The 15,705-nt window shown below is 45.5% G+C and overlaps 1 protein-coding gene across 1 annotated transcript; it reads right to left on the reverse strand.

The window, feature by feature from the left end:
• Nucleotides 1–300: 300 nt before the first annotated feature.
• On the reverse strand, nucleotides 301–7,995 carry LOC142496913 (prostate stem cell antigen-like). Its single transcript, XM_075604013.1, has 3 exons — nucleotides 7,824–7,995; nucleotides 5,935–6,054; nucleotides 301–1,398 (listed from the first exon to the last, which is right to left on the reverse strand). The coding sequence occupies exons 1-3, from the start codon at nucleotides 7,879–7,881 to the stop codon at nucleotides 1,181–1,183; spliced, it is 396 nt and encodes a 131-aa protein (XP_075460128.1). The 5' UTR covers nucleotides 7,882–7,995; the 3' UTR covers nucleotides 301–1,180.
• Nucleotides 7,996–15,705: the final 7,710 nt, after the last annotated feature.

Raw genomic sequence — 15,705 nt, forward strand, 5'->3', positions numbered from 1 at the left:
TTCCCTGGAGCTGAACCCCACTGTTTATATGTTGGAGACCCCCCTCATCTCAGAGGTACAGTACTTCACTTTATATGTGCTGGTGTTCCTGGAGCCTTTTAGGAAATGAATATGGCTCAAAGACAGCACAAAGAAACGGCATTCTGCTGCCACCCGGCGGATGTAGGAAACACTGCAGCAATAGATGCCTTTATTTTCAATTGTAAAGCTCCCCTTTCCAGCTCACACTGTCAACCAATTACACTTCCAACTCAAGGAACATCACTTGGGATAACTAGAACACCCAGCACGTACGTACTGTATAGCCCTAATATATTTAATACATTAGTTAGTGCGGCCTATACAACATACTTTCTGTATCACTTGGGATAACAGTGTGTGTCCCCTGGAAGAATCTGCCTGCCCTACAAAAACTAATATCACCACTCCCACCCACAGGCTGTGCCTGATATATATATATATATATCTAAGTATACATTACCGCATAGCAGCAATTTTTATGTTGGCTAATTTTACTAGCTAATCACCTATCGGTCCACGTCACAGGGTTATCTATGTCCCCTGTTACTAATTCTATCACTAGAATCACGTGAGTGCAGTTGTAGGTCCCCCATCTTTTTAAAGGTACATAACGAATACAAATGATTTTTACTACTCTCACCACTTCATGGTGAGCGCTACACAGTATCTCATCATCTGGCAGACTCTACCCTACAGATTCCTTCCCTCTACATTACAGTACCTGCATACAAGCCACACTCCCATAAACCAATTGGAAGCCTCAATGTCATCATTGCAGGAAATTGTGGCCTCCTATTGGTCGACCCCGGCAACCGTCTTTTCATTTGACCTGCGCAAAGGTACACATCTCCTGAAGAGGGGTCCCCAGAAAATAAAGACTGCATAGAGGTTCCACTCTAGGGGACCCGCAGGTCATAATTCTGCAAACAAAATTGGCATGGGGGCTGCTACTGTGACAGATTAAGCAACTGGCCATTGAAGTGGATGGCACCCTTAATGTTCATGTAACCTTGGGCAGGTCACATTGCATTGTACACCAAACCATTAGATTAAAAGTTCCTGGTTGCTGGGATTGGCTGTATTGTTGGGCTGTATACAGCTCTGCTCGAGTACAGATTCTAATGACTGCTATCCAATGTTACTCCAGGGGGGATACTTCTCAAAGCATCATTTCAACCAAAGCTACAGTGAGTACTGTGGCAGGTCCCAGAAGGGCCCAGATCTGCCGCGGCCCCATCTCGCTTCTGCCATAAACGTTACACAGGTCTTCAGAGCAACAGGCATCAGTCGTCTTGGCAATTATCCAGCTGCTGCTGGTGCTGTTCTTGTAACATTCTGTCTGGTCCGAACATCTCTTGGTGATTATCACCTTGAGAACTTTGAGAGAAAAGAAAGCAAGAACAATGAATAAGTGTTTTTCTCACTTGGAGAAACTTCTGTGTAATATTTGTCTAGATGTTGGGTTTTTAGTTATCCTAGTGTCGTAATGTTCTAGATGCAAGATCCAGTTTCATCCACTTATTGCATTTGCTCTTCAACTCATTTTCCAAAGGGGCCAGATCAGTAAAGATTTAGGAGCAGAAGGGCCACAAGCTTGTTGTTTATTTTTTGATATACCAAAACATATGTTATTTAAACATTTTGAGCATTTATACCAGCTGTACCATAGACATTTACATGAGCGTATGCTAAAAGTACGTTTCAGTGTGACCAACTGCATTCGGATGCTTAAGCAACTGGTAAGAAATGACCAAGCACAAAGAGTCGAGGGCCAGATTGGTTGATCCGGGGGTGCCAGTGGAAGAGCCCCGCCCTATGTAATCATGTTTTATATTTGCTTCATACAGGAAATGTTATCCCTTTTTGGGATTAGATTGTAGTTGCCTCACTGACCATTCCTCCAATCAACTTAAATCATGAATCATTTTGTTTACCCCCTACCGGTAATGTCAATCCTGTTTCATACTTTCCCCGCCAAACAATTTGTAATGTCACTAATAAATGTCACCCATTGGTCCCAGTACAGATCCTGGCAGGACTCCACTGGTCACCTTCCTCCTCCTCTGAATTTAATCCTTTGAACACAACTCTGTTGCCTATCGTTACATTTACAGCATGTCTTATCCATTCTACCACCTTTGTGTTTTCACCTTTGAAAGTTTCTGTAGGACCTTCTCCTCTGTAAATTGACTTGTGTCCAAGTCATTTCCATTTATATTCCTGTTACTCAACTGTGGTCCCTCTCGTTCACCTTCTGCTGCGAAGTCTGTACAAAAATAATGAAGGTGGTCTGCTAAACCATCTTCACCTGCAACAAGTCTACTCCCTTCTGTCTTTAGTATAACTGTTCCTTTTTCTCCTATACCCCTTCTTCTGCTTGGACCTTTGCACATCTCATTATATGCTTACAGTTCTCTATGCTCCTCTCTCTGAGTCTTTGAAAACCGTAGCGTCTTTCTTTTCCTTGTAATTTTACTAACCTGCCTGACACGTCTGGCGCTTTTACTATTGCATCTTTTCATTTTTTCTCACTGTTCCTGCACTCCAATCAAATAATCCCCATCTCCCTTCCCCACCTGTCAAAGAGTCTGTTACATAATTTCCCAATCTGAAATGTCAGCCCTCCTAAAATGTAAATCTTTAGTGTTTGTGTGGTATGACTTGGCCTCTGTCTTTTGTATACTAAATCCCACAGATAATCACTGGAAACCAAGTTATCACCCACAAGTACTGTACATCTGATTCTCTGTCCCCATTGGTCAGTATTAAGTCCAGGATTGCGAGTTGGCTCTCTCACTGATAGTTTGAGAGATGTCCTCACTTTTGACTGTACTTGCGACACATGCCAGTCCCCGTCTGGCAGATTTAATTCTCCCATAATGATTACTTCTTTAATTGCTATCTTAGTGATGTTATCTATTAATAATAATTATTGTATCCAATGCCTCTGGAAGGTCTGTAGACCACCCCAAACACGGATGACAGCCTCATCTCTTTCTAGGGTTACCCAAAGGACTCGGTCTTTTTCTCCAGTACCAGAAACTGAAGTCGCCTTAGTTCTGTTGTTTTTCACAAATCTTCCTTCCTACCCTCTCCTTTCCAAACACAGTGTGACCTGGTATAGGTGTGTCCCAGTCCTGATTTTTATTGTACCATGTATCGTTCCTTGTCATTATTGCAATTAGTTATGGGATTTAATTTCCCTAAATACGAGCATTTGTACATATTGCCCAGAAGGGTTTTGTTACTGCCTAATCTTTCCTGTTTCCCTTGTACACCAGTTTTTTGCCTGAGTGTCTTGACCTGGATAGGTTTCCTGCTGCAATATCCCATCCAAGCATTACCAGAGGATAGGGCGTTGGGTTTATTGTGACTCGCTTCACTGCCTCCCATAGCTAGTTTGAATACTTGCTAAGGAAGCATCTGAACTGCTCATTAGGTATTCTGCTTCTCCTCCAATAAGGATGTAGGCAAAATCTTTTATATAGACCCATATCCTTCCAGGTAGAACAGCTATATCCAATAAATCCAAAACCCTCCACCTCACACCACTTCCTCAACCACACTTTAAAGTCTGTGGTGTGAAACACCGAGGATGCTACCTGCCTAAGAGCTGTCCCTAACTCACTAAAGTCCACCGACACTATCCTAATCTCATTCCTAGCCAAGTTATTATTTCCTAGGTGTATAATGACATCTACTTCAACCTCCTGTCTTGAGGCCTTAATCCAAGCATGTGTCCCTACCGCTCTGAGCAGTAGCTCCAGGAAGGCCCCTTACCTCACTTTTACCACTCACTACCTGCTCCAATAGCTATGCTGTGCCTCTTACAAAGGAATCCCCCAAGATGGGTTGCCTCCTTTTCTGGGATCCAGTTTTCCTCAGTTTCTTCCCTATTAATTAATTAAAGAACACCCCACTGCAGTAAGTGCCCCAGTGGTGCAGTGCTGCACTGCTAGTGCAGCATAAGGCCTCCTCCTCACTGCTCGCAGCTGCGTGTGCTACGGCGTGCATGGCACGAACAAGATATGGCCCTCAATGGGGCTGGCCCCAGTTACTACCTGCTCGCGCCGGCAGAAAGCGCAATGCGCGATCACCTTTCCCGAAAGACAAGAAGTTTGTCTTTTGGTGCGGCGGCCAAGCGGTGGCCATGTCACAACCGTGGGTCAGCAAATGAGGGCGAACCAGCCGCGCGACATCATGGCCACGCCCTGCCCCAACCCCCCGTCGTGATATCCTGCTCTTCTCTGGACACACGTCCCAGACCACAGATCGCGGCTCAAACTGGTGCATGCGCCGCCAGGCAGTGACTGGGGCCGTAGCCTGAGTTGTGAAGTGGTACAGATTGCGGGATGTCACTGCCAAAGCCCACTGAGGCAATGCTGGTCTCTGAAGTGGTGACTGTTTGGGGAAAGGGGATACAACAAAACCTGCCCATTTCAGTCTTCAGCCTGGCAATCTCCTCCTGCAACATAGAGAAATGCCTACACATGGGACAGTAACTGAACCGCCACAGTGTCGCACGGAGCAATACCGCCTTCCATTCACTGCACAACACCAAACATTAGAACAGATGGTATACGCTATTGTCAATGCTGTGTCAATTCCCTCTGTGTTGCAACTCCTGCTTGTGTAAGCACGCACACAGCTAGCTGGCAGCCCGGCACTTGGAACAAACAAACAGCTAACTGGTACTGTGAGCAAAGTGGACTGGTTTATGTAGGGCACACAACCAGTCACACCAGGGCAGCTCCGTCAGGCGAGGCCAATTTCAATTGACCTAACTCTAGCACACTCATAGCAATCGCAGGGAAGGAACATGTATACAAACAGCTCATGCATGCTTAATATAAAAACATGAAGGAAAAGGTACAAGGAAGGGGGTCAGCATTGCAATCTATAGCAGACTCCCCTGGAAGCAAATGGCTCCATACAAATGCTGCCGAGGGATCTGCAAGGAAAGGGTTAGTGCAGCACAGTATTATGTCCAAGTTGTTCTATTAGTCCGGGAGTGGCCAACTCTAGTCCTCAAGGGCAACCAACAGGTCAGGTTTCAAGGATATCCCTGCTTCATCACAGGTGGCTCGATCAGTGGTTCAGTCATTGACAGACACTTTATTGAGCCACCTGTGCTGAAGCAGGGATATCCCTGAAACCTGACCTGTTGGTGTCCTTGAGGACTACAGTTGGTCACCCCTGTAATAGTCTATTGCTCTTCCATAGATCCACATTGAGGCACCAACATAGAGTGTGTGCATCTGCTGCCTCTATAACTGTGTCTGCTAATTAGTGGCACCATTGGTTACAGTTTATTTACTATACTTTATTTATTTACAGTAGACTGTGTCAAGATGACCGTCCAAAGACTGAAAGCCAGCCCCAAACTGGGATACTCAATGATTATTTTACAGAGATGTCACAACATAAAGCAACCATTTGTTATACTGACTTTCCTACAAGTGTCATTTACTATCTCCGAGCTGCTATGAATTTTCATAAATATCATAGAAGCCAAATTAAAAATATATATATATATATTATGTGTGTATTTGAATTAAAGAAAGGTTTATGCTGGGAACATAAACCCCCATTATATAATAGAACATATAATATGCATTTTGGATGAGATTGTTAATATATTTGAACATGGGGAACACAAACGCTCAAGGGAATCCATGAATAAAATGGCTATAAAAGTGACATGCCCAGTGCGCTCATTTGCATGCCACTACCCAGAATCCTTATCTGCAGCTTAACCACTATATGACAGTGGGGGGAGTAAAGCAGGTTTGGGGATGTTGAAGACATCCAAATATGTGACTTTTTGTCACCTATGGGAGCAAAGTTCAGTTGTGTGTGCAGTGTACATTCCCTATCAATGGGAGAGTTTGTGGCAAACCATATAATACTCACATATAGTTTCTGTCCTGGATTGGCACATGGTTTGGTTCTCGGTGCATGTCTCGGGCGGTTTCTGGTTACATTCTTTGTTGTCTTTCACGTTGATGCATGAATAACATTGCAGGGAAGTTACTGAAGCAAAAGCAAGATCATGCAGATCGGTAAACGTTAGTTCACATTGACCACTCATTGACCACTTGACACAGCTACCATGTCATACTAACAACATTGCAGACCGGTCAGTAACCACATCTGTAGGATGTGTCCTGACAAATTAATTTGATAGATTTGGGCCTTGTTTCTATGCCGTCACCGATAAAGTATTTCATCCTTACCCCTTGAGTGTGGGGACAGCTACTGCTGCCCCTGTTGTAGTACTCCCAAGGGCTTTCAACTCGTTTTCTAAGGGAGATGGTGTCTGGGGCTACCAGTGAGCACCGAACGCAACCTGTAATGGAAGAGAAGGACTCCTCTTCCATTCGTGTCATCAGAGACGCCACAATCCCATGGTCGCTACGAGGAGGAATCGCGTGATCGCGGAGTGCCGGAGTGGTTGGGGCACTCTGCTGCCGCGACCCCAGGATTAGGTTGAGGCCCCGGTATCGACTTGCCAGGTTGGCAGCACATGCAGCTGAGATCCCCGGTCTGCGGTGAGCTGCAGGGGGAAAGCCGAGGGGCGTGCCTAGCGCTCCGTTGCAAGTCGTGAACACAGATTTCCTGTCTTCAGAGAAATCTGTTCGCACAACGCGGCGGGCAATGTAGGTAGCGGGCCCCATTGAGGGGCGGCTCTTGTCCCTGCAGCGCATGCCATGGCGGACGCTGCAGCAGGCAGCGGGGACCTGGCCTTAAACGGGAAGCAGTTCCACTAAGCGGATTAAAAAAAATGCAAATTTCTGGTGTGTTTTCCTGATCTATATTTTATTGGGGAGTTGTCCAGCAGTTTCTACTGTGGAGGAATATCGATGCAAATATATTTCCTGTCATAGTGATTTTCCAAACACTGTTAGAACTTTTCACTGATTACTGCAATTTTGGGAACATTTCTATAATTTTTCTTCCACTCACAATAGCCCCCAATTAAAAAAGGAATATATTTTATGTTGTGATGTTGTGAACTAATGATATGTTGTATAGGTAGATATACATATTTTTTTACACCAAAATCTTACAAAAGTATATGTGTTTTAAAATAAAGTTGACAGAAAATAAAGATCCCCCTTGTAAGCCCATTCACATGTCTGTCAGGTCCCCAAACCTGCCGTTCCCCATTATCGCCTCGCATACAGGGCTTCCATTGCAGCCAGGGATTCTGGGTAATGACATGCAAATGAGCACTGTGTGTCTCTTTACTAATCCCACTTTAACACGGGCCGCTATCAGCTTACGCTTGCGTATTACGCAGCTTTTCCAGCGCAGCTTGAATTAAAGTAAACTAATGTTTTAAACTTTTGTAATCTATCCTTAGTAACTCAAATTCTTTACCCAATCTCTTTTGTAATAAGACTATTTGTAAACTGTATGTAGCTGATCCAGACTTTCAGCCACATTGTTACTTTGCTTAAGCTACTGTAATTATGCCGCCCTCATTAGTCAGCGCAGAAGAGCAGTAATTAGCCGGGTTGCTTAGCATCACACAGCTGAACAAAATAGATTTTTTTTTTCTTTTCATTTTTACACAGGAAGCAAAAACATTTTGACTTTAAAGATGATTAAATCTGTCTGTCAGTGATAACGGATACGCTGCTTCTTTCAGTTAACCGTGTCCTGCTCTGCGGAGCTGCCCCTTTAACAAGACAGAAGCTGTGGGGAGATACTCCGCGTCCTGCAGTGTAACCTTCTATATGAGATGGGCAGATCTTATTACAGTCCTGCTACAGGCCAGTGACGCATACACAACTCACCTCTGTCTGTGCCCCAGAGACCAAGCACTAGCCAAAGGGCTGGAAGTAGCTGCCTCATACTGACTCCTTCAGCGGCGAATATCACACGGTCTTGTTCCTGGTTTGGTTCCGGAGTTTTGGGGAAGGCAGAAACTCAACCTTCAAAGTTTCCCATCAAACCGGGACACTCCTTGCCACTGACTCACAATGGAGAGGCTGGGAACACAGTTATTATTATAATAATGATCTCTAAAGATGACTCGGCAAGAGGTTGCGTCAAATATTCAGTTGTTTGCAGACAGTGCGGGTCGGCCGGCTGGTGCCGCTGGCAGCAAAAGCGTTAACGTTGTCAAAGCACGAGAGCCATGGTGGCCAACTCCAGTCTTCAAGGGCCACCAACAGGTTAGAGTTTAAGGATACCCCTGCATCAGCACAGGTGGCTCAATCAGTGGCTCAGCCACTGATTGAGTAACCTGTGCTGAATCAGGGATATCCTGAAAATCTGACCTGTCGGTGGCCCTTGAGGACTGGAGATGGCCTCCCCCGCACTAGAGGTTGGTATCACAAATAACTCTTTTACACACGGTGGAAAGCAACCCTAGGACTTGGTCTCACATCTGCACTCAGGGTTGCCACCACCCCGTTTTTGACCCAGAGACTACGGTTTTCGGGCACTTATTTCCGGGCTATAGGTTAGCGGGTGGCGGAAGCATGTCACCCTGCAAATCCCGTCAACATGGCTGCGCAATGTCAAATGGCGCCGCATTGCCATGTCTAAGGGGCACTACGTGACGTCACAGCTTCACGTGACGCCCAGTTTCCATGGCAACGGGACACCGCGTGACGCTACTATGTCACGTAGCATTGTGTTGCCATGACAACGGGGCGTCACGTGGCGCCACTATGGCAACTTGACACCGCGTGACGCCGTGATGTCACGTTGTCATGGCAACGCACTCCATTTCAAGTCGCGGAGCCATGCAGACCGCACCTTGCAGGGAGAGAGGATGCCGAGGGAAGAGAGAGGATGCCGCCGGTAAGAGAAATGCATATATAAAATAAATACATGTAATAAAAAAATGTATTCTAAAAAGTCTCCGGGTTAGACTTCAATAGAAGGTGGCAGCAATTTGTGCACTTCATACACATGCAGTGGGTTTGGTGTGTATCATACACACTCACATATTTATACAAGTGGAGTGTACTTATCTGTTATGAATTAGAGCCTTTAAATACAGGATTGGTATCTTTGTTGGAACATCCGCTTTCCTTTTGTTCTTTTTGTCAATTATTTGGAACTAGGTTCCTTTAAAAGCTGCTACACTTCCACAACAATATCCTGTTTAGTTGGCACGTATTGTGCATTGATTGTAAGGGGAACCTTATCACAGTTAATTTCATTCATTTTGTGCCAAGTGTTGTATATTTGCAAATTTAGTGAGTCACTAAGTCATCACACATTGGTCTTTATTTAATTGATATCCAAGTGATATATTACTACACCCCTTCATTCCCTTTCACCACAATTAAATTAATCACATATTTCATATTTCAGCCGTTGAGAACGTCAGCGCTGATATTATCTTGTTTGTTTTATTTAGATGTACACACATACACACACACACACACACACATACACACGCACACGCACACGCGCACACGCACACACACACACGTGGCAATGAACCCAGAAGAAAGCCCAGCTCAGCAGGGTCACGGAACCTAGCAACGAAACAGAAACAACCCTGCACCGCACAAGCACTCACAGAAAAAGTACAATTTAAAGGGGGAAAGGACCATGCAGATATCAAACTAAAAGGGCTCTCAAGGGATATTCTTCTCCCCTGAATGAACAAGAAAGTATCCTGTAAGTAGGGATATTCCTTTCCAGGTTGGGGCAATTGAGTCTGTATACTGCGCAATGGTGTTTTTTCTTTATCTGTAATTACAGACAGCACCTGGGAACTACGCCTAGAAGAAATTCCACCTCATTTTATTGTTGATGAAACATTCTACTATCAGGACTGACTTTTCAACCAGGACTGTCTTTTGATATGGTACTGTAATCATCATCACTACACTTTGCGCCGGGGACATTCTTTGTATTTGTATTTGTATGTTATTGGATTGGAACAATCTATTGTTTATTGCCCCCTTGGCTGCATATGTAATCACACCAAAGTAACTCAATTGATGTAATCACATACAATTAGTTCATCACTTGGATCAAGCGCTGATAGAGAGTTTTCTAGTTAGTATTGTATTAAAAGGGCTTTCAGCAGGCAAAGAGAAAACATTTTGATGGATTACATACTGTAGTCACAAATCACAACTAGATAGCAACGTAGTACAAACTAGGGGCCCTTGTTAAAGCAGTATATGACAATCAGAGCATGATAAATTCATGAATGCTGGGGTTCTCAATTCCCGTCCTAAAGACCCCTCAATAGTTCAGGTTTTCAGGATATGTCTGCTTCAGCACAGATGGCTCAATCAGAGCCTCAGGTGGCTCAATCAAAGACCGAGCCTCTGATTGAGCCACCTGTGCTGAAGCAGGGATAGCTTTAAAACCTGACCGGGGGGGGGTCTTGAGGACTGGAGTTGAGAACCCCTACATTAATGCATATAAGCGAAGCATGTATTGCGTACGAACAAGCACGCAACAGCGCACGACGTATCGCAACTAAACAGCACCGATCACAGGGACGCAGATCACAAGCACAGCCGGGCCCAGACACACAGAAACAGCATCATATACTGTAATCCCTGTGAGGTTCCATGATCAACACGGGATCCCCAGGCCGCCTTTCACTATGAATCCCGTAGGATCTATGTCAGCTCTGTATAGCAGCAGCATCCTCCTCCGCCTGCTTCAACGCTGGCCTCCTCACATAGGGGGAGGATACGACGTCTTCAGTGTTTGTACATACTCAGCTGTGCAATATGGCAGGCGTCAGCTTATAGGGGTTCTTGTTAAAATGAAGACATGCAAATGCTCCACAAGTGGTATTTTTAGTGAAGGGTTTTTGTCACTTTTTTAACCCAGCATAAAACTTATATAATGCTGGGTATCCATATTGAATGAGGCTATCTCTCTATACAGTCCCGGGGCAATTCACAAAGTCCGGTCCGCACAGCACGTCCCATGGTATCCATGGCAACCATGTACACTGCGTCTGTAAGGGCCTCTGTCCATGGGCAGGTAACACAGGTGTCATGCCCGTACTCGCTGCATGGGGTGTCATGGCGACCATGTAAACAGACATACTGCAGCTAAAGCAATCTGCGTGCTTTCAAAGCAGAAGATGTCTAAAGTCAAAACTTGATATGAAACTCACTTAGGAGTCAACCGGTAAAAAGAAAGCAGTTCTTTTCCATCATAATTAGCACAGTGGTCATCCACTTTAGCCACCAGAGTCGGCATCCATCCACTACGAGATATTGTAATCCATGTGGCCAGTCCTAGCCCAGGTTTAAGTCCAGACGGGCAAATAGAATTCAGAGAAAACTTTCAAGTTTAAAATCCCCGTTCAGACATCTGGGTGATAAATTGAGGCGGTAAGTAGGAATTTAGACCAGGGTAATGCAGTTGATGTGGTCTACTTAGAGTTTGCAAAGGTTTTTGATACAGTTCCACACAAGGTTGATGTACAAAAAAAAAGCAAATTGGACTCTGTAAAAATATTTGCACATGGATTGAATACTGGTTGAAAGATAGATAACAGAGGGTTGTCATAAATGGAACTTTTTCAGGTTGGGTTAAAGTTGTGAGTGGAGTACCTCAGGGATTGGTACTGGGACCCCTGCTTTTTAACTTGTTTATTAATGACCTTGAGGTTGGCAAGGAGAGCAATTTTGTAAATTGTGTAAGGTAGTAATCAGAGCAGGATGTAATCTCTCTCCAGAAGGACTTGGAGAGACTGGAAACTTGGGCAGGTAAATGGCAGATGAGGCTTAATACAGATAAATGTAAAGTTATGCATTTGGGAAACAAAAATAAACAGCCCACATACAATTTAAATGGGGATAAATTAGGGGAAGCGTTGATGGAGAAGGATTTAGAAGTGCTTGTAGATTGCAGGTTTAGCAATAGTGCCCAAAGTCATGCAGTAGCTGCAAAGGCAAACAAGATCTTATCTTGCATTAAACAGGTAATGGATGGAAGGGAAGTAAATATAATTATGCCTCTTTATGAAGCATTAGTAAGACCACACCTTGAATATGGAGTACAATTTTGGACACCGCTCCTTAGAAAATACATTATGGAATTAGAGAGAGTGCAGAGAAGAGCCACCAAATGAATAAAGGGGGTGGATAATCTGATTTATGATGAAAGGCTAGCTAAATTAGATTTATTTCCATTAGAAAAGAGACGTACAAGAAGGGATATGATAACTATATACAAATAGTTTAGGGGACAGTACAATGAGCTTTCAAAATAATTATTTATCCCAAGGACAGTACAAAGGACACATGGTCATCCCTTAAGGTTGGAGGAAAGGAGATTTCACCAGCAACAAAGGAAGGTTTTTTTTTTTACAGTAAGGGCAGATACAATGTGGAATTCATTACTCATGGAGACTGTGATGGCAGATACAAAAGATTTGTTAAAAAAAAAGTTGAACATCTTTTTAGAAAGGAAAAGTATACAGGGATATACCAAATAAGTAAACATTGGAAGGATGTTGATCCAGGGAGTAATCTGATTGCCAATTATTGGCGTCAGGAGGGAATTTATTTTTCCCCTTATGAGATATCATTAGATGATATATCACTGGGGTTTTTTTTTTGCCTTCCTCTGGATCAAAAATTAAGTACGGATATAGGATAAAGTATCTGTCATCTAAATTTAGCATACTGCACCGACACACTTTATTCGAGCAAATACCCGGTATGTACCTAGCAGATACCTGGAATGCGCCGCTCCTCACCTCTGACAAGCCCCGTTGCATTTGCCTTCCCAGCCTGGGTTCATGCCTGGCTGATGGGCGGCTGATCTGTTAAATGATAATGATTAGGATTTAATAGGCTGCAATGCTTCGCGTGTCTACCAGATGGCATAAATTCATGAATTGTAATGCAGTTTATATATATATACTGTGCAGTATTGCAGCCAGCGGGAATAAAATGCTTCAATCCCTGCTTGGAAAATAACTCAATGTACTCGGGCAGAAAACAGTCACAAACCTCAATACACCCGGGTATACCCGAATTCGTGGGACTAGCCAAGCTCGAATAAAGTGTGTCGCCAGTGTAGGTTGAACTTGATGGACATACGTCTTTTTTCAACCTCATCTACTATGTAACTATGTAACTTCTGTAGGTAACTATGTAACTAAAAGAGGAGTCCGGCTACCAATTGCAAAAGTGGCCTGTCCCTGTCCCCGCCTCTGTTTGAACGTGGCATGTGGCACGTGCGCATCAAGCATACACCTCACTGTGGCCAGGGAAAGTCCCCTTTCTTTGACGCATCGAGCCACAGACTGGGGCATCCATTCTGTAATGAAAACACCCTCTGCAACCAGTACATTTAAATAAAGAATACAAATAGAATACAATCACAAACCCCCAAAAATGTAGCCAGGCGTGCACCCCAGGAGAGCAATAAAGTATTGAAACAAGAAACAAAGATGGGGACGGGGGTGGGGGAGGGGGAGGCGGGACTCTCCAAAGAACAAAAAAGCACTTGGGGATTTGCAAAAAAAAAATATATATATATCACATATGGTTTATTATCCCATAGTCACAGGAATGAGCAACAAACAATTAAAAAAGAGGAACTTCAAAAGGGTGTCATATCAAATATATGGTAATAGCAATAAGAAACCATGATTTATTATAGGGGTTCTCAACTCCAGTCCTCAAGACCCCCCCAACAGGTCAGGTTTTGAGGATATCCCTGCTTTAGCACAAGTGGCTCAAACAGTGGCTCAGTTGAACTGAGTCAACTGAGCAACTGATTGAGCCAGCTGTGCTGAAGCAGGGATATGCTGAAAACTTGACTTGTTGGGGGGGGGGGGGGGAAGGGGGAGTGAGGTCTGGAGGACAAGCTGAGAACACCTGGTGTAGCAGTCGGGGAGCCTTAAGTACAGAAAGGCTGTCACACAGTCCCTCACTGAAAATATGTTAAACAGTATCCCGGATACTTGTTTGTCTTTATTTATTTATGTCTTTATTTACACTTTATACTTAGTGTAGAGAGGGCCAGATAGGTGCAAAAGCAGCTAGTCCAACAGATATGGCTCTGTGGCATGTAACAGTGCAGGACACAGAGTATATGCAGTCTGACCTGCACCCAGCAAAGCGATTGGATGAGCCGCTCTCACAGGTCCAGGGGTTGTGTGAAGGAAAGAATGTCCCGGAATAGTGAGGGCTGAAGTCTGGAGGATACAACAGGTTAAAGCCAAGTAAACATGGGAATCACATCATAGGCTCTCTGACCAGCAAGGACACCCTGGTGACCTCACCCACTACAGGGGCACACGTCATTGTGGCCAGGGAAGTTCCCCTTTCTTTAAAGCGTCTGGCCACAGGCTGGGTCATACATGTGTAACGGGTTTTCCCCCACCCACTCGAAGATAATACTGTGGAGGTGTAGGAACATACAAGGTTACTCAGGTGTGGTGCATTACCTGTTGGCTCACAGGAGGGCTGAGCTTCCGCCACGGGGAACCTGGGGTAATTGTACTAGGGTGATCACTTACAGCATCTTCTCTCTACATGCATGTTATACATCTCTGGGTGCAACGCCTCCACCTGGGAGGGATCCCAATGGAGTGGGAGGAGACCCTCACAGGAAACAACAACACAAAGCGAGCAAATATAAAACAGAACTGCCTTTACTGCATAGCATAACACATCAACATACCCATGACTCCTCTCTAGAGGAGCCACACATGGCGTCTCACAGGACGCTAACCACTATGCGCCACGGCGGACGCTAACCACTCTGCGCCACGGCAGGCGCTAACCACTCTACGCCACGGCGGGCGCTAACACCTCTAGGCGTCTCGGCGGACGCTAACCACCTCTAGGCGTCTCGGCGGACGCTAACCTCCCACAGAGTGATCCCACCCCGTGTCCAGTAACCCCACCCAAATGTCTCGCACACCCAAAGTCAAATACCACTGTGCATGTGTATGTGTGACTGCGCAGCCACTATGTCTGGTGATAGGCCTGGTTGGTGCACGTGAGTTGCAGGTTACCTGCCCGGGCTCCAGCCACGGGTACCGTGATATCACTGGAGATCCGCCCAATCCGACGTTGTCCTCCACACCGCGTTGGGTGAATTCCAGCGCGGATAATATCACCTTAGTCCCAGGGTCGTTGGTGGGGTTCTGAGCCCAGAACCCACCTCGCAGGGCCGCACGGATTCAGCACTGTGTCCCTAGCTAAGTAACCAATTAATGGGGCAGTGTCCCTATCTAGGGCCTGTCCATAAGCTCCACAAGCTACTAGGTGGCTCAGGACCTAACTGGGACTGGCCTAATGCAGAGGGTCACTGACCCCTGCATCCACCTCTTACCCCTAGCTGGTCCGGATCCTGACTGCCTGCGTGGCTGCAAAACCCTGCGAAATGTATCTATATCCCTCTGGGGAGATCTGCAGCCCTATTGGCTCCCTGGAGTCATGTGGCTCTGCCCCTGTGCACCCTGGGGGCTGTCCTTCCCGCCTTGCGCATGCGCGAGCTGTTTGGGGGCCTCTCGCGCTAGCTAGCCTCATGCGCATGCGCAACAGCGCTGAACATGGCGGCGCCCTGCTTCCCGAGCCGCCGGTACCCTCGCAACGCGACCGCGGCCTTAGTAACAGCCCGATCGCGTCCCCGGCAACCGGCCCGCTGCTTGCCTAGCAACCGCTCCGCTCGCGTTCCAGGCAACCGGCCGCAACTCCCAGGTAAATGCTG

This window comes from Ascaphus truei, chromosome 6 (genome assembly GCF_040206685.1).
Source record: "Ascaphus truei isolate aAscTru1 chromosome 6, aAscTru1.hap1, whole genome shotgun sequence".
NCBI classification, from domain to species: domain Eukaryota; kingdom Metazoa; phylum Chordata; class Amphibia; order Anura; family Ascaphidae; genus Ascaphus; species Ascaphus truei.

Bases quoted from the DNA above. Each gene is read 5' to 3' on its own strand.
- LOC142496913 (XM_075604013.1), bottom strand. From the start codon at position 7,881: ATGAGGCAGCTACTTCCAGCCCTTTGGCTAGTGCTTGGTCTCTGGGGC. The intron at 6,055-7,823 runs GTGAGTTGTGTA...CTTTTGCTTCAG, and splicing joins TCTCTGGGGCACAGACAGAG to TAACTTCCCTGCAATGTTAT. The intron at 1,399-5,934 runs GTGAGTATTATA...TTTCTCTCAAAG, and splicing joins ATCCAGGACAGAAACTATAT to TTCTCAAGGTGATAATCACC.